Source organism: Pseudovirgaria hyperparasitica (assembly GCF_010093815.1).
Source record: "Pseudovirgaria hyperparasitica strain CBS 121739 unplaced genomic scaffold EJ05scaffold_9, whole genome shotgun sequence".
Taxonomy (NCBI): Eukaryota; Fungi; Ascomycota; class Dothideomycetes; order Acrospermales; family Acrospermaceae; genus Pseudovirgaria; species Pseudovirgaria hyperparasitica.
Genome location: NW_022985557.1, coordinates 211,179 through 234,025, shown reverse-complemented (window position 1 = coordinate 234,025; position 22,847 = coordinate 211,179). Strand labels below are relative to the sequence as shown.

The following is a 22,847-nucleotide window of genomic DNA, read 5'->3' as shown; positions in this document are numbered from 1 at the left end:
ACTATGTTGTGAGTTACTCCAATTGCTGCCCAAATGAATCAAGCATAGTAAATTGATCAGATGTGTAGAAGTCGCTTTTGATAGGGGTATAGGTATCTTATCAGCTGTAATGGACATGAACTTGCTCGCTGAAATGATCAGGCTAGCAGCCCGAATGCGCTTAAATATATAACATGCTATTGAGGAGAACCTTGTAATCCTCTTCAAGCAGATCCCCACAAGACGATGCACAGCATACAGTCCTGCGGGAGGGTGCCCGGTGGAGGTTTCCTTACGCTGTCCGAAGTCTCCCCCCGAAGTCAGCGAGTGTATCCATTAGTACATGAATCGAGTGTCGCTTTCTGCTAGCTTGCTCGTCAGATCAATTCATCACCACCACCCCTATTGCTCTCTTCCACAGCTCTCCAAACAAGGCTCTCCTCGTATACCGGCCCCTGCCCCTCGCACTTGACCACTCCCTTGAGCCGCTCACAGACATCCGCAATGTCGACCAGACCTTTCTCGACCAGAGGATGGCTTTGTATAAGATCCCACGCGGCGCCTGCACCGAGCAACTCCCCACGGTCCCCAACACCTAACGTGGCAAGATCGCCCGATATGCCCGCCGCACCCGTAGACTTGCGCGACGCCGCCGATAGTCGTAGCGAGGATGGCGTCGAGCTCGGTGTAACGCCGCGCAGCATCTCGTTCTCGGTGGTCACGCGCTGAAGAGCCAGCTTCAGGCGTTCGTTATCGGATTGCAGGCTCTGCTGTGACGATTCGAGGGCGGACAACTTTGCTTCTAGATCACGCACGTGACGTTCTTTGCGCTCGCGGAATGCTCGTTGGCTGGAAACGCTGTCAGTTGGATGCTGGGGTAGTAGTTCTGACAACGAGCTTACGCTGCCCTGTTCTGTGCTTTCCGCCGCGATTGCGCGGGGGTGAGAATCTCCTTCTCCTCGCTGCTGGCTCGCGTCAGGCTTGCTCGCCGCGCTTCGTCCATGATGTCGATGCCGCTGTCGATGCTGTCGACGCTCGGGATATGTGCTTGGCCGGTAGGGCCTTGAGGACTGCTGGGTGATGTGTTGTGGAAAGGGGCATAACGGTAGGCATCATAGCCTTGTGATAAGAATGACGGGTCAATAGGGTCCTGCAAGACTTAGCATAGTGTTTTCCAGTATCAAAGCTGTGCTCCTGTGATTCTCTCGTGTATGTTTCATCCATGGGCCTATGTGGCACGGCAACCCAAGCTTTCTCCAGAGACCAAGCTTTTTATGGTGATGAGACAAGGGCGTTTGAGACTTGACTTACTGTGAGCTTGGAGGTGTCATTGTCGGGTTGTGAGAATGGGATACCGCTCATATAAGGAGGGTATGAATGAGCCTGCGGCGGCGTAAAGTATGTGGTGAAGTCCATATGGATGATCAGTGTGGAGGTACTGAGTGGGATGCTCCGACACAACAAAGATGTTTTATTTTCCGTAGTGAAAAGCACTATAGCATAGGGAGATAAGCTGGAAGAGGAACGTAAGTTGCGGAAGTTCACTTCAGACAAGATTCCTTCAGGCCAGGCGGGCAGCAAGATGAGGCGGAGTGATGTAGACGCATATCTGATCTGGGCCTCAGAATGCTTATATCCCACGCTGGGTGCTTAGTGCCTCGAAGTTCGCGGGAGTCAGACCAGATGTTGGGGGAGGGGGCCGTTGTCCATGGGGAGTGGGTCACCTGGAAAGCGTGTTTAACAGGCTGGCCACCCCTGCGCTTGGGCCGGGAGGATCATAGGGTCGCAAAGAACTCCACATAGTTCGGCCATCGGAACTCCGTTCATGGAGTACTAGGTAGACAGAAACATGATTCTAGTCTTTGCATCTAGTGCATTAAATGAAGAATTCAATATCTTCATGTACGATAGGCAAGCGTGACGGACCAGATGCCGTTGTTTCATGGCAATATATGTAGGATTGATGAGCATACGTTGACATGCACCAAAAGCTACGCGAAGGAACAAAACAGTACGGAAGTCTCCTTTTGGCGTTTGCTGATGCGCCTGCACGCCATGGATCATACATCTTTCTGTGTACGACTTCGATACACAGACGTCAGAACGATGGACAGCATGTTGCAGGACAGTGGTGGTCCTTTCGGGAAAGCCTCGCGGTCTCCACCCGCAGTACAACGTTAGAATCATAGCTCATCATGCTTGGCCGTAGATAGTCTGCAACGTTCAGTGGACTCCGTGGACGTGGACCGAAGATTGGTTGGTCACTTTGGCTTCAGCTCGGCCGATAGTGTCAGCCCTCCAGTCATCTCACCCACCGTGTCCAAACGTTCTTTAGAGCAAACTAGGCCCTCCGTCAAAAGGTGCCGTACCGTACCATTCACGGTCGTTCGGAGTCCTCGGACTTAAAAGTCGGCCCCGAATGCGACAACAGTAGTCGAGTAGGCTTGGTATCAAAACTCTTGGGCGCCCGCACTAAACTCTAGAGGGAGAGATAGTCGAATCCTCCATTTCGGTATGTTGACCCGAAACTGCGCGAATCGCCTGGCCATAAGTGACCAGGATCAAGTCAGCCGAGACCTTGCAGTCTGTAGTGAGATGATTTGATTGTAAGAGCAATGGAAGCCACCTTCTGATACAGTGCAGTATAAGAGCATTTGAAGTCTCGGCATGAAGCCGTGGCATAAATCAGATCTCCCGGCTGGGGGGCCAATTAAAGTTTCCGCCGTTCCTCCGGTTGAAAGGCCCTAATCACTAGGCTCGCCAGCCCTACCAGTCGGCTTTTGCTGCCGTTAGCGCACACGATTGAACGTATGCTAGGATCCCAGGACGGATCTGCCACACCAGAGACTCAGCCTGCGGGTCGGCTGTGCGATGCCATCAGTCTATCATCGGACCAAACGAACGCTGGATCGACACCTGTCGTAGGCCCGTAGCGATGGAAGAAGGCTTCAACGGTCTCGAGAACGCGCGTATCCACCAAGACGCCGAATCCGACTTTCAGCCTCACCGGGTGTATTCTGGGGCATAGGTCTTCTGTCTCCACTCTTCTGCTCCAGTTCCATAAGCGCTAGTCCAGATGAAATATCCTGTCTGTTGTGAACCCCTTCCCCACGAAAGGGGAATTGGAAAAAAACGTGCCGCTCCATTCAATCTCACTGATCGTACTTCTTGGAATACTTCGCGATCCAGGTAGTGATCAAGCTTCCTTCCGATAATACCGGTGCGGTGGAAGGACCAACCAATCGGGCGTACCCGCCGTGACTCCGGCATCGATGAGCCCCCTTTTCAGTTATCTTAGAACGTACCATTTGGGACATCTTGAAGATACTGTAATTATGTCTCGAGTGCAGACCACACTAATGCTCGTGAGCAATTATCTAAGGCAGCGATTGGTCAGAGACTCTGCAGCAATCGAGGCTGAATGTTTGCACTCACACTGATTGCACAACGTTGGAAGCAGCCACGTTGGGGAGTGCATGTGAATCTGACGGCACATGGTAGACGAATCGCAAGGTTCCATCGTAAGGCAGCCAGCCCTGGCACACCTAGAAGGCTAGGTACCCCCAGCCCAGCGAAGCATGGAGAATGCTTCCCTCTCACCGCATCTCTAGATACTACTTATCGAATGACGTCGTCAATATCTGTAAACAAGTATGTACACGCGTCTATAGATGCATCTGACTAGAGCACCGGGTGATGTCCGTGGACAGGATTGCAGTAGACAAGCAATGCCAAGCATTTCTCTCTGAGCTTGTCTGTTTGAAGGGCGCACCCTATCCACTTCGCCCACGTCAAAGGTCGATGCTAGGACACACGGGCCTGTAGACCCAACACTTCGAATAGCCCTACCTGGTTCCGATGGAAAAATAGTGGAGTCCACCAACTGGCTATACAGTATATCGCACATTGCGTACGCTATTCCCCAAGTTCGTCCAGACTCCACTATCGATATCATTCAAATGCTTAAGCCGGTTCCGGCTCCCTACGTCTCATTCCCATGACATGTCGCACTGATATGAGGTAGTACACTAGAGAGCGATGAGACTGAGTGCTTTCTTATAATTGAGCATCTGACCATCAAACATACAGCACCTAAAGAGTGAGCCACCATGCAATGCAATAGACGTATAAACAGCCCTATCTAGTCAGTATAGATATTCTTATAGACTCATGCTGGGATCGCCCCCTGACGATCTGCGTTTGTCCACGGCCAAACTTTCGGCTCCAAACAAAGGCTTAAAAAGTCGCCGATGTGACGGAATCAAGGTGGTGGAAGTATATTAAGCGCAGGCGCATGTGCCCTCTATACATGTGATACTCGCGAGCGCGACGCAGTGATGCCGAACCATAGTTCGGTGCGCCTGTGCGAACAATCTGTTCCGCCGCATTGGTGCGAGTACGTTACTGTAGCTTGAGGTGTCCGGTAGCATATCCCTAAATCGGTAATCCTGCGACCGGCGCAATTCCCTCTTTCATGCGTGTAGCTATAGGCTATAGCATAAGCCTCTTCCCCTTTTGGAGCGGAACTTGCCAAAACTCTTGGTTGTAGGTGAACGCGTGATATTTTGTACTGTTGTGGACATCAGACTCTTCTCGGCCGGCAGAGGCACATAAGCTGCTGCACGTCGTAGCAGTCAGACTTTTATGGCATGCGGCATATTCCGCATCTCGCATGCGGTGACGTAGCAACAAGGTACGAGGCCAAAACGCAGGACAGAAAATGACTTCCACCTGTAGGAATGAAAGAAAGGAGGGAAGGCTTAGGCAACGGACGTTGACTTTGTCTTTGTTCAATTACGTAAGCCACGCAGTGCCACTTCCTATCAACACCTATGTCCTCACTTTAGTATCCTACACCAACACCAACATCAACACAAACCACACTGATCAAGAACAAGAAAACATCGATATACACGTGTTTCATGAGCTCTTGATACCACGATGCGCACGGCGAGGCCTTGATGCGTCACCTCGACGTTAGTATCTTGTGAGCTCGGCCTGAGTCGATCTGTCATCTTCAAACCTGGATCATAGTCGACACATTCCTTTGATACAGACATACCCGCGACCTCATAATTGCTGAGCAGGGTCCTTGACATTAGCATTACAGTCTGTAAGAGACTACTGGCGAAACATTCATCCTTGCAAAAAGTTTGCGACTTGGCATCAATGTTCACGTACGCACAGATATGACACCGCTCAATTCGAGCTGTGCTAGAGCTTGGTGAAGTCTCTACTCCGGCTAATCTGTCATAGGAGCTGCCCTGATGACTGTGTATTTCCCATTTAGACATCTGCAAGGTGCTCATGGTCGTTACGAGTGTCAGACCTGTTTATGCCTAGGTATATGAAGTCTCGAGAGGCACAAACGGAAAAGTCGCCTCAATGTGAGAAGTACCCCATACTGTTCGTAGCACCTCGGAATCCAATGAGACGCGATAAGGTGCGACACGTCTATCCTTGCAGATATGCAATGTAAGCATAAGTCCGAAAGAAAGGCCAAATCGAGATTGACATCGCAACATACTAATTTGACACTAACTACCATACCCTGCAAGCTGCAAGGTTCTCACTAGACAGACACAGCAAAATGCAAAATACCATATCTCCCGCCGATAATCAAATGCAAGGAGGAAAACTGCATTGGTGCATCGAAACATTTCGCTGCGGTATACTGGACTCACTGCGGTGTTCAACATCGACCCTGTCTCACTTTCGGGTGAGATACTTATTGCGCGATATCTCGAAGGCTCTGCAAGGAGCGTGAATTCTCGAGCTTAGTTACCTTGCGTTATGATCTATCATTGAGTCCTACATTTGTCAATGCGTTTGGTATAGTGGGACTGCATCATGCAGGGATGTTTGTGAGATCGACAGACGTAAGGTTCTTATGAAGAACGACGAGAGTACCAGTCTAGCCAAGGATGTCGACAAGGTGCTCCACACTTTTTACATGAGGGTTCAGACGAGCAGTCTCCAGGGCAAATCTGACGTGTCCTTTCCAAGTACGAGGAGGCTTCTGTATGGCTTCTCAACACTAAAGAGACAAATATGTAGAGCAAGCTGAGGAATTTATATGCTCCCTTACCTGAAGAAGATCACAGTGGCTGTGTTCTCGGTTCTCCCTGCTCTGGCAGTATTCTTGCTGCGCTGGCAATAGTTGGTAAGCCAGTACTGGAGAATATTCAGGCACAAATCGAGCCTTCTTCACTGATACAGTCTCAAGTCAGTGTCAGTCACGTCACGGTGAATAGCATTCAATTCGAATAGTGTAGACTTCCTCAAGTTGACTTGACGATCTCTCATCAACTTAGGGCTCCGGATATCGAATGAATTAGCCTACCCCACAATGTGGAGCACCAATGTCCGGATTCCACCCCCATGCGCCTCGCCGTTTCCCTGTTACACACCGATCCGTACCGCAGCGGCCAGTTAAAGTGTCTAGGTCTACACTTTTGGCTTAGCGAATACGACAGTCTACTGCGTACTACTCACTCGAGTAAGTGAGCATAGTACTACAAAAGTGTCTAGTGAGAGCGTCTACCCACCCACCGGTTAGTTCTACAAGTCACTAGGACATGATACCTTACATCGAAGGCAGAACCTGGAGAGTGGTGGGTATCTCAGTACAGCCTGCGCAGTTAAGTGAATAGGATATACACTAGGACAGATTTGACACATGGGTTGAAACGGATACACATGCGCCACAGAGGACAAGCATGGTACAACAAAAAGCTTCCTAGGCACTCGTTATTCTAAGCGCGCTCTGTCGAATCTTTCAGGTGGACTGCTCACGCAGCTTCAACTTCGAGAATGTACCAGATACAATGAAACGCGCATCTTTAGTGCCCTATTCTCTGTGATAGTCGTTCGGGCTCGCCGCGCGCCATCATGCTTTTTTCTGTTTTTGTTTTTACATCATTGAGGAACATCGCAATGTCCAACATGCCGGGCCGTCAATCTGAACACATTGTTTGGGATATCATCTGCGGTGTTTGTATGATCCCTGCGAGAGCACTATAGAAAATGGTATTTGCGAATGAAAAGGAACGTGGACACACCCAGACCAGTATAAAGGTCTTGTCTATCGCAGGTTGAAGAATGCAAACACTACTCTCTTTAGTTCCTACATCGCTTTCCTAGGTCAACACGTTCTTTACCTAACAAATCAACCTCTACATCTCACACACTCCTTATTCAACACCAACAAATTTCCACTCAACTTTCACACACGAGTCAACATGCTCTACACCACACCCAACTTCGCCATCCTCGCGGCTCTCGCTCTCCTCAGCAGCACATTTGTCTCCGCCGCGCCCGTCAAGGCCCTCGACAACCACCATTTCGATATCCCTGGCCTCCCTGGTACCCCCAGCGGTCTCCCAACCCCAATCCCGACCAGCCTTCCAATCCCAATACCCAGCACCGTTCCCACCGCCATCCCTGGCTTCCCCAGTAACACATTCCTCCCCTCCGTCCCCACCAAGGTCCTCAACAATCGCCATTTCGACATCTCTGGTATCCACGGTGGTCATCCAGGTATCTCATCAGTTCTGCCCACGCCGCCTTTCCCCACCATCACCAGCTTTCCGGGTGCGGTGCCGACATTAGTCCCAGCACCAAGTGGCGAGCATGTCCTCGGCGTCGCTGCGCCGTCGGGCGGTCACAGCGGTGTTCATTCTCTTGGGGGCCACACGGGACTGACTTGGAGCTGGGCTTCTCTGCCGACGCCGACGTCAAGGGTGTAGGTTGTCCATGCTGTGGGCAACGGTCAACTCGGAGAGGAGATAGATGTGTGGAGGGCGCACACATGTATGGAGCAGAACGAAGCATGCTGCGCTGAATGCAAAGATTCTGGGATTTTCGGATTGTAAGATTCACAAGGAGAAATTGTGGAAGTTGAGCTGGGTTTCACTGTCTTCATTATTTTTACTTGATTCTGTACTAAACACAAACATATACATATATACGTACATATACATACATATTCTATACGCTAGAAGTCTCTAGACGTCGATGGTATAGAACTGCTTGGATGTGCTCTCTTGTGCGCGAGAGTCGATCTCGAGCTCAATCAGGACATGGGTCTATAGGCGGTCCATAAGCATGCAGCGTAACGTTAGAGGCGAACGCAAAGTATAATGCATGAGGAATGGGATTTCGGGCATGGAAGACGAGTGACGAATTTGATGCGTGCACAAGATCTGAGTAGATATGCGATGTTATCATCAAGATTGTCTACTAACGAATGCTTGAAATGAACAGGCTTACATGCATCGGAAAGCGACAACCGCAAGAGCCGTACGGGGTATATACCGAACAGAATAAGTGCAGCCACGTATCAATCCACCTCCCACCCGTCCGTGTATAGCAGATCGTTGGAATACTGGTCACTGCACTTTGGCGAGTCAGCTATGACATGACGAAGCATCATGAAGTTACACACCAAGAACATCCCGTGATTGAAGACCCCCACCTCATGGCCTGGGCTAGAAGGTATGAAACAGTCTTCGACAGGCTCAGTCAGGGGTTCAGGAACCTGAACTTAGTCAGAGCTATGCTGTGAAGCTGACGCAGAAAGGTCAAACCAAATATGCACCGTCACCAAAAGGGAAGTCCTGAAGGCGATCTGATGAAACTGGCGGCGACACGTTATAGTAATGCAACTCGCGACCAATCAGAACATGATCTAGAGCTACGGTATCTATGACAACTCGACGTCGACTAGGTAGATCGGGCGACGAATTGCACTCGTCCTCGCTACCCGAGACTGTGCTATCAGGAGACACCGGGCCGTGAATTTCGGGCATATTCTGGTGATCTGACGGCGAAATGGTACTGTCCGACATTGCGCTAGTGGAGAGAAAAGATCCAGATACATCCTGGTACCCACTGCGCGAGCTGTAGACTGTAGTGCTTGTTTCAACAGCGCTTTGAGCTTGACTGCAAGACATAGGTGCTCCCTCCTCTTCGGCATTTTCAAGTCGACCCCTGAAAATATGACGAAATGATGACTGCGCGTCATCGAGTGCTGTGAGCGCTCGCATAATTTCTCTACATTCTTGCTGCCTCAGGAACTTTGCTTTGACGCTGTTGTTATGTTCAGAGCGATGAGAGACTCCGCTCGAACCTTCACCAGATGCTTGACTAGATTCTTCCGTGCCTGAAGTGACGTCACTTACTGCACGATTGTGATCAGCCAAGTTCTGCACGCGATGGTCTTGGACGCCGGCGTGAATATCATGGACCATTCTTTCGATGTTCTCAACACGTCTTGCCAAGGAACAGACTTTCTCGGTGGTCGCGCGGGTGCATGATTTGATTGTCCTTAGCTCCGAAGACACGCTAGCCGACCAGTTGTTATTAGATTCCAGGGAGACTGGATGATGTCGACGTGTTTGTTCAATATTCTCTAGATGAACCGGGGACATGGAATTGCTTCTGATAAGCTCTCGCTGGCGAGTTGGAGTTCTTGGATCTTCTCGCGGCGGCAGTGGTACCTTAGGATCTCTTCCACTCAACTCAGCGACTCTCGGACTTATCGGTATCGAGGGAGGTTTTGGTGGTGATGCCACCTCTTCCGGGCCATCGAAATGATTATAAATTTCTTTGACTGTGGGCTCAGAGTCGCAACGTAGAATCCCATGTTTATCTTCACACCAGATACACGTAAAGGGACAATTGGTCCAATGATGCTGCGGTGTACAAAGCTTTCTAGCACAGCGCAAACATCTTCCTTGCCACCAATCAGTTGCGAAGTAGTCGTTGGAAGACTGCATATGTTGGTGCACCTTTCCATCAGTCAGACTTCTCGGGTGGAACAAATTGGAGAGATGTCTGTCCTCATCGATGTCGCGAGTGAACATTCCCAGATGTGGAGGTCTGTTGATTTTATAGCAGAACATCGGTTCCAGATAAGAGTTATTTATTGGAGGCGGAGAGTCGCTGCCAAGTAGCCTGCCCCAGTCAACCGAGAATTCGCCAGACGTGTTCGGACAGCGTTCTAATTCTGGCATGTCTGATGGTATCTCCTCTGCTGAACTTGAACTCGGGGCATCCATGGAGGCTGCTGATATCCTCCCGTATGACCGTGTTCTACTCATGCTCTGACGCGATGGCGGGTTGGAGGTGCCAGCCACTGGCAGTGGAAGAGTCGCTTTGGACGGTAATGGTGGTGGTGGAGGGACCATGTCGGCGCTTGCGGTGGTGGCGATGTTCGTTGGGTCTGTCGAATCCGGTTCTGCACATTCCATGATTCTCAAAGGAGAGGCTGGTTTACGGGGGCCCATTATTGCAGACTTGAGTACGGATACAAGTAACGAATGTATGGCACAATCTGCTGCGCAATAGGTGCCTTCAAGGACGAGATAATGATTGATTCGGAAGAAAGATGATGCGAGAGAAAGAGACGGCCCGTCAGACAAATCTGGCATAGAGGTCTGTTTCAGATTGCCGGTCAGTATTCGGAGAAGGAGCGATTCTGTTGTCGACTGTTCCCAACCTTCCACCAACAGGACAAACTGCCCGCAAATCAGCGTCTCAGCAGGAACCTGGCTAAGCACCGCGTCACCTGTAGGAACTCGACGGTCTGCCTGTCACGCCCTGTTCCTGCATATCAACAACAGTCACCCTTGCGCAGGTATCTTCACTTGCGATAAAAGGTTGTTAAGACATCACATCTGTCTTGGTTGCATGCTGCAACAGATTGGTTTCGTTGGTGAGTGGGGAGCGCATCTCAATACCTCACGCGATAGTCCATCTCCACCAGATTCCGTTCTCTGACTTGCCGCATGTAGTTGTCTTGCTCAGTGCTGAAGCGTTGCCACCAGTTCGCCTGATCCTCTTCTCCTCGGTGCATCGTTCTCCAGATGCCATAGCCGACGGCGGAGAGCAGAGCAGAGCCAGCGAGGGCAATTGCCATTGCTCCCCAAGGGCCGATTGCCATAGTCAGATACAGGTGTGTGGATGTGAGATGTAATTATGGCGAGGTGTTGAGCGGTGGTGTGAGTGGGGTGATATGAGCTGAGCTGAACTGATGCTGATGCTGTCCTGGTTGCAGTATCACACTCTGGGCACAAAGAACGTTCGGTAGCGTTGTGGACGTGTCGAGAAGACAAGATGGATGGCCTCAAGAGGGAGCTTCGCCTTAAAGAAAGCGAGAAAAGATTGAATGCAGTGAAATGCAGTTTGGGCATAGGCAAACAGCAGCCACGACTGTAATGAATTCCCTCCAGCCCGATACAAACGGACGCGAGACCACCAGGCAGACACAAGGCTGCCGACTCTTACTGGAGTGCAGCAGGCAAAGCGACCGAGACGTCTCAAGTGAAGGAGGAAGAGGCGACAACAGCGTAAAGAGAGAAACTAGACAAAGCAAGGGATGGAACAGGATGCACACCTATCTGACAGCCTTCGGACCGTCTTATACACTCAGCCCATCCCTCAAGCCGCCCAGCAGCCACGAGCAGTGTTGTCTTTCGCATCATGGCAACGATGAAGCCAATGACCGCCGCCGGGGTTGATGGCAGGATCATCAGCTCCTAGCAACTTCCCCGCCTTTCATGCGCAACAGCACTACCACCATTAGGTGCGAGAAGGCCACGCGTCGCCATCAGCTATGCCAAGCCTGTCTCGCAAGACTATTGTTCCAAATGCGCGCATGGCGGGCGACTATTGGAGACTTTTTGACGCCAAGCGAGAGTGCGGGATAGATGGAGGGGAGCCTGGGAAAGGATGCTGACGTTGGAGGGAGAGAGTTGGACTAGGGCTTGGGCTTGCGTCAAACAAAACACGAGCGAGCCGAGTGGGTCTTCAGATACTCACGTGATGCCGCGGTATGAATACATGCTGATACAGTATTCTGCAATTTATTTTTAGTAACACTACACCGGTTCGTAGTTAAATTGCACAAACTTACTAGAATAGGAGTCATGTCATTCACGCAGTTCTGCAAACACGCCATAGACTACCGCCGAATCCGTACATCTATCTTAGACCAACCTTATTTGAGATACTATCTTCTATAACAGACCATGGAGTCCTAAGGATCCAACCCAGCAAAAACATCGTTGATACGCAACGAAGATTGCAAAAAAAGTACTTCTCATCTAGATTGATGATGCCTGAGGCGACACTTTTACCGACGTTCCCCTCATCATGACGTCGCAAGCGAACGGGGCGGGCCGCAGTAGCTTCAGCCAGCCTTCAGCTGCCCTTGGAAGTATATTAATAGGTGGAGCTCAACATCTTTCCAAGGAAATACCTGCCCTCACTCGACATTTACAATTGTGATTCCTACATTCTCACACAGCCAGCGACTATGCCATCTCTCAATTCAACCGTACGTAGGCACCTCCTATTCCCCCAGCATATCCCCAACTTACCCAAACAAACAGGTCTTCCACGCCTACACCTACGGCACCGCATTCTGGTACACTCTCCGCGGTCTCTGCCGTGTCTATGACCCTGCCATGGTCGTCGGCTGTCCGTCCTTTCTCTCTTAATCCTCGCAAAGCAAGCCTGACTCTCAAAATATAGGGTTCCGTCCACCATCCCAACTCAACCTCATGCCCAACGACCTCGAGCTCTACAACGTCAAGACCGACGGCTGGTGCCTCGTCACTCTCGGCCTGATCCTGCTCGCATTCACAGGCGCCATCCCCGCAAAGGCACCATCAGCAGTAAACACACATCCAGCGGCCCGCGAGGCGAGGACTACTACTTCGGTGGCCGGGCTGGTTGTAGCTGCGACAGTGTTCCACCACGTTGCGACTGGGATCGGGGCGTATCAGCATTATAAGCTAGAGTCACATTATAATACGGCCATGGCGATTGGCGTATGGGGAAATGTGTGGTTGGCGTTTACAGGGGTGCTTACGCTTGCAGTGTTGCGGATGGAGGGTGGTGGGGAGCCGGTACAGGGGTTGGCGAAGAAGCTAAAGTGAACGTGCATGATGTCATGTTTCGAATTTAAGGAATCGAAGATGGTATAAGCTCGTATGCAGACATCTCTGCAATCAACAGAGCGGAAAATGTGTACACTACTGGAGACAGAAACAGAAAGATTAAAGCGTCAATAATTACCTAGTGACCTGCGAGTAGGGCTGATATTGCGTCAGGATGAAACGACTCAGCTATGATGTATTAACATTGTATCAGGTACCTACCTATCCATAGTGGGCGCTCACCTTGCTTAGCATGAAATAAATTGACCTAATGATGATGAGGCATCAGCTTGGTGCGTCAGGCAACTGTGCTTCCTGCTGTTAAGTTAGCTTCCATCAACGACTCGATCCTGTTACATCCACCACAACAGCCACATTGGTCCTACTAACCCGAACAAACGTTTCGGTAATCAAAACAAGCTGGAATTCTATTCATCTATACAAAACATCATGGCTACGGCGCTCAGCACTTGACCCACCGCACCCCAGCCTTGTGCGGCTCCTTCATATTGAAGATCGCCTTCTGCTCGACCGTCATACACAACCCATGCAGCCTGTTTTGCGCGTCCAGCACACTCTCACCCGGCTCCGGTACAGCCTCAACTCTATGCTCGTACAGCATCTTCGCCAACACGGCCACGACCTCAACCTGTGCGAATTTCTTACCCGGACAAGCCCGTGGGCCGGATGACCACGCGAGGAAGTCGACAGTCGTGTCTGCAGGAATCGTCTCGGCAGCGAAGATGTCCCCAGACTCGGACTTCTCGGTCGCTGTGATGAAGCGTGAGGGCCGCCATGAGAGTGGGTCTGGGCCGTAGAAGTCGGGATGTGTGTGCATGGCGGACAGACTGCCGTGGATGGCGGAGTTTGCTGGTATCAGGTGGGATTTGCCGTTGACGTCCAGATTGATGGGGTGGGGTGGTGTGACCTTCAGGAGAAGCACGCTGGGGTGGCAGAGACGCAGTGTTTCGTACTGGTCGAGTGTGTTAGTGTAAAGGTCTGTGTAGGAGACCGCGACTAGTTTGCCACTTACCATGACTGCTAGACAACGCTTCAGCTTCGCGAACTTGGCATACTCCCATGTTGAAGAGTCTTGGTCTGGAAGGTAGTGGTGGATCTCTTCCCGTGCCCAGTCCTGGATTTCCGGATGTGCTGCCATGAAGACGATCATATGGGACAGTGTGATTGCCGTGGTGTCCCGGCCGGCGAAAGCGTACACGAACAAGTTGCTGACGATCTCAGACTCTGTCAACGTCTTCGTACCAGATTTCACCTCACTCGCACAGGCGCGCACCATCAGATTTACCAGCGTAGGAACGGTCTGTTGGCTGCCACTCTGGATGCGCGCCTTCTCATCCTCGATCAGGGTCTCAGCGTAGTCTCTGAATCTTTCGACAGCAGCACCAGCTTTTTGCAGTTTCACCGGCATCCACTTCTTCTGCAAGACTTTCTTTCCGAGGACCATGATTGCAATGACATTCTCAAGAATAACGGACAGAGCCTCTCTGTACTCATACGCAATCTTTTCCTCCTCGGAGTCATCCGTTGGCGGAGGGTCTTCCTTGCCGACAAACTTGTACGGTTTCGACAACATGGCTGCAGCAAGTACATTCGTAGTGAAGGTCTGCGTGTCCAATTGCAACGACCGGATAGGCGCCGTCGCTCGCTGTGTCCAGTATTCCAGCATTCCTTGAGCCTGCTTCAACGACTCGACCCACACCAACTCCGTGTTCTTCTCCGTGAACGAGGTAGCAGTGACTTTGCGATGTCTCTGCCACTCAGGCCCGTCCGTGGACGTCAGACTCTTGTCGAAGATATCCAGCATCTTCCGGCTCTTCGTGTTCCTGCGGAACTCATCTTTCCTGCGCAGGATCTCGGTAATGGCAACCGGGTCGCCGACGTAGATGAGGTTGCCCTTTGGAGTGACGATGAGCACGATGTCGCCGTGCTCCTCGTACATGCGATGCCGCTCGTTGGCCTCCCACCCGTGCAGGTTGAAGCGCTTGAACTGACCGACCCACCGGAACGGAAGCCGCTCGAGCAGCGCAATGATTTTGTTTCCAAAGATCATCCAGAACGGGTTGCCCGATGGAGTCAACCGCACCACATACGGCATGCCAGACTTCTTGGCCGCGCGTATGTTCATGAGCAGCGCAAAGGCATAGCGAACGGCAATAAACAGGAACAGAAGCCCGATGATCGAAGACGCCTTGAAGAGATTCATCGTTTCGTGTGTTTGTCCCCCCTCAGCTACCAAACGTGCCCCTCTGGTGTGTATCGTGGGTTCGTAGACTGCAATTCGAGAAGAGTAGAACTCGGCTGGCAAATGGGAATGTTCGAGAAACAAATCGGATAGCTAACCAGCTCTCAACAATCAACCAGTTAATAGTAATATGAGAAAAAATGCAAATAACACAGAATCCTCACGCCCTGGCTATTCACCTCCCAAGATGGCATATAATATACTTGGCACAACCTACCTTACCACCACCCACCACACCCCGTTGACGGAGCATTTCTTCCATATGATCCTTCATAGAAGCCCGAAGCCGCATGCGTCAGCCGGCCCGTCCAGCGGCCCACGGACACACTGGTTTAAGCGTCCAGATCTAATCATATAATCCCGTCTACTAATGCGGGTCGCCGCGGCGCGCATCATTCTAGCTCTAACTAAACACATCAATCACAAAACCAATTCATCAAATACCATCAAACGCAGTACGGCAACACAAGAACGGCTCTAGCAGATCTTCCCACGGCCAAGCGTTACACCCATCCACCCTCTCGCCTTGCACGTTCAGCCTCAACGGCTACTTGTACGACTTGCACCACGTGTGCGTCGTGTGCATTGTGTAACTGCTTTCTTGTCTCGGCTCGGTATTTGAATATTGGCTTTTTCTTGGCTTCGGTCCGGTTGCTTGTTTTCGGTGTGGTGTAAATAGCCCAGCTATTGATCAGGGTCTGACTGGCTGGCTAGCCCGATCTATCCCACGCCCACGTTGCTGCCCACGTTGCCGGCCGGGCGGGAGCCCTGAATGGTTTAATCCCGAAGCGATTTTGGGTTTCGGAGACCGGGTGGCGAATCAGAAGGTGAGTTTTGGGGGAAGGGGTGTATTTTTGGGCATGACGTAGGTACGCGCTAAAGTAAGTCTGAGGGTCTTGTTAGGTTGCGCGGTTGTGAGTTATTATGGGTTTACGGTTCTGTAGATGTTTATGGGGTATTGGGATGCCGTGAAGGTGAAGGTCAAGGTGTATATGTGCACGCGGTTTTGGAATATCGAAGCTCGCGCCGCTAGTACCTCAGAAGGCTCGTAAGGTCGGTTTTTGCAAGTTGGGTATAGCACGACTGTGTCATACATTGATTCAGGTCAGAGGCAGATGCTAGTAGTACAATAGTACTGTTACCACGAAGGACGCGCCTTTCTATCCTGCTTTTCGTCCTAGTCTGATGGTGTAAGCCATCTGATACTACACGAGCTATTGTGAGTCCGAAAGTAATGCCAAGGCTAGCATCTCTTAAATTCTTCACAGACAAGTGTGTAGCCAGCGGCGAAACAGGAGCTATGGCATCCCGATCGTGAGACTGAACCGACCTCAGGTGCTTGCGGACCTCGTCTCTCGGCTGGTCAGTCTGGTCTGGTCTGGGCCACCACCGGTAGATATCGTCCTTTCCAGCCTTAAAACTGCTTGGCTAAGTTGAGCATATCAATTCGATGTTCCGGTAATATTCAATTCATGCTAGCGGCTCATACAAGACCATGAAGCCGACGAGATGACAATACGAGCCAGCACCGGTGGATTGGACGTGGATAATTCGTCTTCAGCAAGAGAATCTCGTCTCGACATGACTATTCACCAGACTGATCTTCCAACACTGGATAGTCTAACTATGCTGGCCAAGGGACCTATTGGCGTAGAGACGTGCTGCGCCATGTGATTTGATAGCTAATCGCGAGAAAGCATGGCGGACTTGGGCAGCGTTGAGACGTTGGAGGTTGATCTTCGAGTTCCGAAAATGTGCTATTGATGAGGATGATATTTCACAGGTATGCCCGCTCATTTCTATCCTATAACTTCAGCGAGGGTCTGAACATCCGTGCAGGGCTTTAGATGAGTACCTCTGCGGACTATCACCAGGATTGGGCAGCTAAGACGGATCCAAAACCACTTCTCTGTCGACCGCGATCGTGATTCGAAATAGTGAAGCTGTGTGGACATTAGAGAAGTGGCTTTGCGACATTTCTACCCGTTGGCAAAGAGAGTATTAAGTAGACAACGTAGGTCTGACAGCCATATACGGAGAAGTCGTATATCTAAGAAGCATGATCGAGTTTGCAGCTAGATGAAACAGCATATCTAACAGTTATAGGATGGACAGTTCTTCTTTTCTCACCTGTTGGGACACCGCATTTGACTGGCACGAGATGGTCATGTTGTTAGTGTTGTCGTTAGAGTGGGAGGGAGAGAGGGGGATGGGGTTATTCTGACCGCGGCCAGGACGTGCCAGACAATCCATCGATGAGGCAGCATCTTCGGAGCGATTCAGCACGGTCTGGAATCAAGCGATTGCAAAAGAAATGAACGTGATGTTGATGTTGATCGGACGTGGACGTGGTAACTGGGGCACACGGCCCATAAAGGCTGAGACGGGATCTACGGCAGGTCGAAACCGCGCTAGTCCACAAGAAGCTTAGCTCTCGGTCTCATTCTCAGCCTTGGAGCACTTTTTTCTTTTTGCCTGCTTCGTCCGCGTTGCACATTTTGATATAAACACGAAGACGACAGTGCCGCACATCCACCACGTCTCAGCTCTTCCATAGACTCAGCTGTTCTACTCTGGGCGCAGACATCAGGACTCCAGCATTCCCAAGATGATGCGCGCTGCGGCTCCATCGAATAGGCTCCGCATGGCGCATATACTACATGATAGATGACGATGGCGTACATCCAGAAATCAAGATCCACAGTCGATCGCCATCGGCCAATCGACGCCTCATAACACGGCAATTCTCATGTTGAAGAGGCCATAGTACATTTGTAGTCGTTCGACGTGTGCTTGCTAACGCCAGTAACATCTCGTGTCTCACGCCGGTTGCATAGTGAACACTGGGCGCAGTCAACGCGCGGCCTGGTCGGGCAGTGCTCCAGTGTTCTTTCATATCCGTCACACTCGCACTCGCACAACAATACTACTTGTCTTTGCCTCCGACGCCTGCCCTGCTCGTTAATTACCGCCCTCTTCTTCTTCTTCTTCTTCTTCTTCCTTGTCCCTTCATCACACTCGTTCGACATACCATTACAACCGTTCACAGAAGACATCTTCGCGTTACGACCAGCCTTTTTCAGCCTCTCCTCGCAAGCCGAATCTCACCCAACCGTCATCATGCAGTTTCCAACCGCTCTCCTCGCAACTCTCCTCTCAACCGCTCTTGTTGCCGCCCAAACATACCCAGCCTCACTCGTCTGCGGCGGCTCCGCACAGTCGGGCGCCGTCGACTGCAACAACGGCTTCTGCTGCCGCAAAGAAGCTCGGTGTGTGACCGGCGGGGACGTCACGACATGCTGTACGCAAATTCCTTCTTAACTATTCTCCCAAGACACACAAGCTAACACAATCCCTCTTTCGACAGCTGACGGCACTGTCGCGTTCCCGTATGACCTCTCGCCCTCCAACGTTGTGTCCTTCGCCAACGTCATCCGCACCGAGACCCCAGCCGCATACTCGTCTATTCTAGCACAGATCACGACGAACGCGTTTATCAGAGCACAGATCCCATCCACTGTGCTCGATCAGATTGAGGGCAAGACGGAGGCGCCTGCGGCGACCAACTCTGATGGTGCTGCTGCAAATCTGCGTGCGCCCGGCGGGAACTGGAACGGCCTGGGTGGGCTTGCGGCTGTTTGGGGTGTTGCTGCAGCGGGTGGCGCAGCGTGGGTTTTTGCTTAGAGCATGATGATGCTGAATGAAGTGGGCCGGTGGACGTGACATATTTAAGAGTCCGGAAGAAGAAGAATTACCCTTTGCTTGTGAGCTCACGACCATTCGAAATAGCGTAGCAGGGCAAGTTGATGGCATCACATTATAACATATCATATAGATGGCGTTATTGTGCATTTACAGCATACACTCCTTCAGACACTGGTTTTGTCAGGGATTGATATCTCGGCTTGGTTATCGCTGTATATATATACATGAATGAACATGAAGGCACCTGGTGCCTATAATACACAACACTTCATTATCTGACGTCCTGACACCCAATCGTTTCAACACATCCCATGCCGTGCACAACCGTCACTATCGGAATCGACAAATGTCCCCAGCGCTATACGCGATACCTAGTGTCGGCGTATGCGATCTATGTACAATTATGTACATGGTCGGTGGTGTGTTGCAATACAATCATGTTGTTGTATTGTCGTACTGCGTCGAGAGGTCTGAAGAGGAATGATATCCTCTCTCCATCACCCTAGTTGCGTGCATGGACCTCAGGGGAGACTTGGATGTTACTCGATCGGATGTTCGTCTGTGCAGAACCACGTCTCAAGCTCTAGCGTAATTGATTACTGGGAGCGTCGGGCTTCACAGCCCACATTGAATTGTCGGTATCGAAATGTAACAGACTGTCTCTGATCCGTGCGCATCATTGCTTCAGAAGCTATGCGACGTCTGATACCATGCTCCCTCCATCGACAGGCTGGAGAAGCGATAAAAGCCAGCCACAAACAGCCGTATGCGTTCTCAGTCGTCGCCATCCGTCATTCTCACACGCTCGTATCTCGCGTCTCCACCTGCACTCCGCGAATCCTGCACGCTCGCCGGCGCATCATACGGCGCCGGCGGAGGAACATATGCGTATTCCTGGTATCCGTCGTTGTGGAAGTGCGGGACAGGCGGTGGTGGTGGCGCGGGCGGGACATATGCGTACCCCTGATTCGCATGCATGAAGTGGCTCGGCGGCTGTTGCGGTAGGGGCTGCGTGTGCTCGCTGCTCACGGGCGACGGTTGCGGCTGGTATGCGGTGTTGACGTGGTGCATCTTGTCGTCGAGACGGTTGGCTGCTGAGGGGCTGAACGGGGACGCAGCGCTCTGCGTGGGGTCTCGGGCGAGTGGGTATGGGCCGGTGATATTGACGCGCTTGCGTCCGACTTGGGCGAGCCATTGTTTCTTGTGGGCGTCCGGGTGTGCGTCGTGCGTGTACAGGAACGTTGTCATGAGGCGGCCGGCAGACGTGGAGTTGAGAAATTGGCGGATCTTGTCGTTCTTCGCGCGGCCGAGGACGACCATGACGAGGGCGGAGACGAGGGTGATGAGAAGGAGGACGAGCGCGATGATGCCGGGGATGGCGTAGGGGAGGTGGTATTTGACTGTGCGTATGTTGAGGGTGATGGGCACGAGGGCGCCATCTTTGTTCGGGTAGTATTCGCGTTTCCCAAGGTTCTTGTAGCCCTCGTAGCCGACCCAGCCCCTGCTTCCTGCGACGGCATTGGCGGCGACGTCAGTCCAGATTAGGTTGATGGCCTTTGCTGTGGTGTTGGCGTGTTGAGAGTATTCTTGCCATTTGGCGTATAGCGCTAGGCTGTTGCCGCCGGTGTAGTCAACGTTGGTTCCGACTTGACTTAGAATATCATTTCCTACGTTGTAGGCTGATGCAAGGGCATTTCGGTAGAAGTCGATACCAGGCATGTTCTGGAAGGCAGACGCTCCTTGAACTGTCAGCGAATCCACTGGACCAGGAAGCCATAACTGTTCGCTGCGCAGCGTCGTAATGTTTGGCGTGTTCTGATAACGATCCGCCACAAGGCCCCAGACAGGTTTCACGTTGTATACACGCTCGTACAAATCCTCTACTCCCCATAATGGCTTATCATCCTCATTATCATAGGCTTTATCTGCCACGTCAACGACTTTAAGCGCGCGAAAGTCGGCTGTTCCATTTCCACTGTACTGGAACGAGACTGTCTTGAGGGATGCCTTTGCAGCCGACACGCACGAATACATCGGCACTGACCAACGCGATCCTGGCGTGTAGATGAGCGTCGACACCCCATCAGCAGGCCGTGCTGCACCATAAACAACACCGCACGCGAGAGAGATGGCCGAGATGTTCGCACGTTGCCTTCCACCCGCATCAAAAAGACAAGAGTCGCCAATTGCGGTAAAGTTGCTCGTGGTAAGACTCCAGGGATTCGAGGCATTGAAGGCGTCGTACGATGCGTTATAATAGCTCGCATTACTTTCCAGTGATAGATAACTACCATAGGTAGAGGAGGTCACCAGTCGATCGTAGTAAGCAGTTGGTCCTCCAATCATGGATGTGTTTCCAAGATCAAACTCTTTGCCGACCGTGGAATCCAAGTAGCTAAATCGATTCTCGCCAGGATTCGTGATGTTCAGATACAGCATGGTGTATATGTTGTTGTAGATGGCTGCAAACCGTGCTCGATCGTAGAGATTTGGGTTCAATTGCGGGTGGCTGAGATCATAGGTGGGAAGTTGCTTGTCGAATTCAGCAAATCCGCCCCTATCGGTAAGGACCAAATTAGCGAGTCGCTGGCCTGAGTTGTATTCAGGAATTGTCATGTCTAGAGTGGTATTCATGTCAACACATTGTGTCTCGGGCTCTATCCAGAGAAGATCTTCTGTCCAGCTCCCGCCATACTTTAGAGGTGGTGGGACACTATGGTTGCGGAAACCAATACCACCTGTTTTGGTGTTGACAATCAAACCTTCAACAGGCTCGATCGCGTCGTTCAAGATCATGGACTGCAGTGGCCGATACAGACCAATTAGGAATTCTTTGCCATTGTACAGGTCGTCAGTCTTGGTCCTGTAGTTGCGCCATTGTATGTCGAACACGCTCGATGCAGAGGCATTAAACTTCTCCAAACCACTGCTGAAGAAGTCGGTAAGGTTTTGCGGCACGCTTGGATCGTAGCCATTTGGTAAATCAGAATAAACGCCAGTATCGTTGATTATGGTGGAGATATTGTTGTCTGTCCATGGGCAGTTGACCGGATACAGTTCAAAACAAACCCGACTAGGTCCCAGGCCGCTTCGTTGGGGGGTGCTATGTGACTTAGTGTCAGGTTTGAGATGGTTCTTGGGCACACTTACCCATATCCCATGGGCGACGGATCCTTGACATATTGGAAGCTGAGCTTGGTAAAGCTGTGTTCTTGGCCTACAGTCTCGTAAAGGCCGAGCGGAGTGACTACAGCTGCAATGGCAACGATCATGAGTAAGGCCGTCTGGAACCATGATATCACGTTCACGCGTCGCTGAACACCAATGATCGAAGCAGTGTCGGAATGTAGCAATACTGGCCATGTCGAGCTGTGTAGTGTCCGACCAACGACAGACCTGTCGTCCCTGATGTGAGCCAAGGTCAAGCCACACTATTGTACGTAAGATATACGAACCAGGTTACCGCGCTGTTTTCTTCAGTCAGAGATCCGACCAGGATCAGTGGCACCAGAATCGGTACGACGAACTGGACTGTTCTTGTATCAACATCTTGCACGTCCATTTCGGTATGAGATACTTACTGATAAAGACGACTGCAGCAATAATTGCTGCGACCGTTGCCACGTTCAGGTCTTGTAGTGTGACCATGGCGACTCTGGGCAACTGACTGAATGTCAGTTGAGAGCGATATGGTCGGAAAGGTGTTAAAATGAGGGAGACGCAGGGCATTTGAAGACTGCGCCGTGGCTTTCAGCCACATGTTGTTAGTACATCTTCAGAAATGGACTTGACCATCACGATCTGCATGGTGATCCAGACTCATGCTCCTTTGAGCCAAGGTTAAACAAACGTCCAGGATGACTTTTTTCTAGAATCTCTAGTCCTCTGGATGTTGAAGGGTCAAGAGGCCGAGGCTACACTTCAGTGGCAATGTTGACTTAGTTCACCCAGGCAAA

At 51.2% G+C, this 22,847-nt stretch overlaps 7 protein-coding genes across 7 annotated transcripts; 3 read left to right on the top strand and 4 right to left on the bottom strand.

Annotated features, from left to right (window-relative positions):
* Positions 1-62: 62 nt before the first annotated feature.
* On the bottom strand, positions 63-1,419 carry EJ05DRAFT_476624 (uncharacterized protein). Its single transcript, XM_033744074.1, has 2 exons — positions 882-1,419; positions 63-828 (listed from the first exon to the last, which is right to left on the bottom strand). The coding sequence occupies exons 1-2, from the start codon at positions 980-982 to the stop codon at positions 357-359; spliced, it is 573 nt and encodes a 190-aa protein (XP_033599802.1). The 5' UTR covers positions 983-1,419; the 3' UTR covers positions 63-356.
* Positions 1,420-7,220: 5,801 nt separating this feature from the next.
* On the top strand, positions 7,221-7,727 carry EJ05DRAFT_486413 (uncharacterized protein; the record flags this gene model as incomplete). The annotated part of the gene is made up of 1 exon (XM_033745526.1): positions 7,221-7,727. The coding sequence occupies one exon, from the start codon at positions 7,221-7,223 to the stop codon at positions 7,725-7,727; it is 507 nt and encodes a 168-aa protein (XP_033599801.1).
* A 593-nt stretch (positions 7,728-8,320) lies between these two features.
* On the bottom strand, positions 8,321-10,924 carry EJ05DRAFT_500888 (uncharacterized protein; the record flags this gene model as incomplete). Its single annotated transcript, XM_033747044.1, has 4 exons — positions 8,321-8,377; positions 8,426-8,518; positions 8,568-10,499; positions 10,727-10,924. The coding sequence occupies 4 exons, from the start codon at positions 10,922-10,924 to the stop codon at positions 8,321-8,323; spliced, it is 2,280 nt and encodes a 759-aa protein (XP_033599800.1).
* A 985-nt stretch (positions 10,925-11,909) lies between these two features.
* EJ05DRAFT_538569 (uncharacterized protein) lies at positions 11,910-13,101 on the top strand. The gene is made up of 3 exons (XM_033749463.1): positions 11,910-12,319; positions 12,375-12,462; positions 12,517-13,101. The coding sequence occupies exons 1-3, from the start codon at positions 12,299-12,301 to the stop codon at positions 12,921-12,923; spliced, it is 516 nt and encodes a 171-aa protein (XP_033599799.1). The 5' UTR covers positions 11,910-12,298; the 3' UTR covers positions 12,924-13,101.
* Positions 13,102-13,343: 242 nt separating this feature from the next.
* On the bottom strand, positions 13,344-15,412 carry EJ05DRAFT_511170 (cytochrome P450). The gene is made up of 2 exons (XM_033748229.1): positions 13,957-15,412; positions 13,344-13,896 (listed from the first exon to the last, which is right to left on the bottom strand). The coding sequence occupies exons 1-2, from the start codon at positions 15,145-15,147 to the stop codon at positions 13,387-13,389; spliced, it is 1,701 nt and encodes a 566-aa protein (XP_033599798.1). The 5' UTR covers positions 15,148-15,412; the 3' UTR covers positions 13,344-13,386.
* Positions 15,413-18,306: 2,894 nt separating this feature from the next.
* EJ05DRAFT_500885 (uncharacterized protein) lies at positions 18,307-18,870 on the top strand (the record flags this gene model as incomplete). The annotated part of the gene is made up of 2 exons (XM_033747043.1): positions 18,307-18,487; positions 18,554-18,870. The coding sequence occupies 2 exons, from the start codon at positions 18,307-18,309 to the stop codon at positions 18,868-18,870; spliced, it is 498 nt and encodes a 165-aa protein (XP_033599797.1).
* A 795-nt stretch (positions 18,871-19,665) lies between these two features.
* Positions 19,666-22,304, bottom strand: EJ05DRAFT_440002 (uncharacterized protein; the record flags this gene model as incomplete). The annotated part of the gene is made up of 2 exons (XM_033741907.1): positions 19,666-21,994; positions 22,042-22,304. Coding segments are annotated over 2 exons (2,592 nt in total), but the record flags the coding sequence as incomplete, so codon positions are not given.
* Positions 22,305-22,847: the final 543 nt, after the last annotated feature.

What these genes read in the sequence shown, in the direction of transcription:
- EJ05DRAFT_476624 (XM_033744074.1), bottom strand. Translation starts at nt 982, where the DNA reads ATGGACGAAGCGCGGCGAGCAAGCCTGACGCGAGCCAGCAGCGAGGAG. An exon ending in AAAGCACAGAACAGGGCAGC is followed by an intron (nt 829 to 881) that starts GTAAGCTCGTTG and finishes CAGCGTTTCCAG; the next exon opens with CCAACGAGCATTCCGCGAGC.
- EJ05DRAFT_538569 (XM_033749463.1), top strand. Translation starts at nt 12,299, where the DNA reads ATGCCATCTCTCAATTCAACC. An exon ending in TGCCATCTCTCAATTCAACC is followed by an intron (nt 12,320 to 12,374) that starts GTACGTAGGCAC and finishes CCAAACAAACAG; the next exon opens with GTCTTCCACGCCTACACCTA. An exon ending in CCCTGCCATGGTCGTCGGCT is followed by an intron (nt 12,463 to 12,516) that starts GTCCGTCCTTTC and finishes CTCAAAATATAG; the next exon opens with GGTTCCGTCCACCATCCCAA.
- EJ05DRAFT_511170 (XM_033748229.1), bottom strand. Translation starts at nt 15,147, where the DNA reads ATGAATCTCTTCAAGGCGTCTTCGATCATCGGGCTTCTGTTCCTGTTT. An exon ending in AGCGTTGTCTAGCAGTCATG is followed by an intron (nt 13,897 to 13,956) that starts GTAAGTGGCAAA and finishes ACACTCGACCAG; the next exon opens with TACGAAACACTGCGTCTCTG.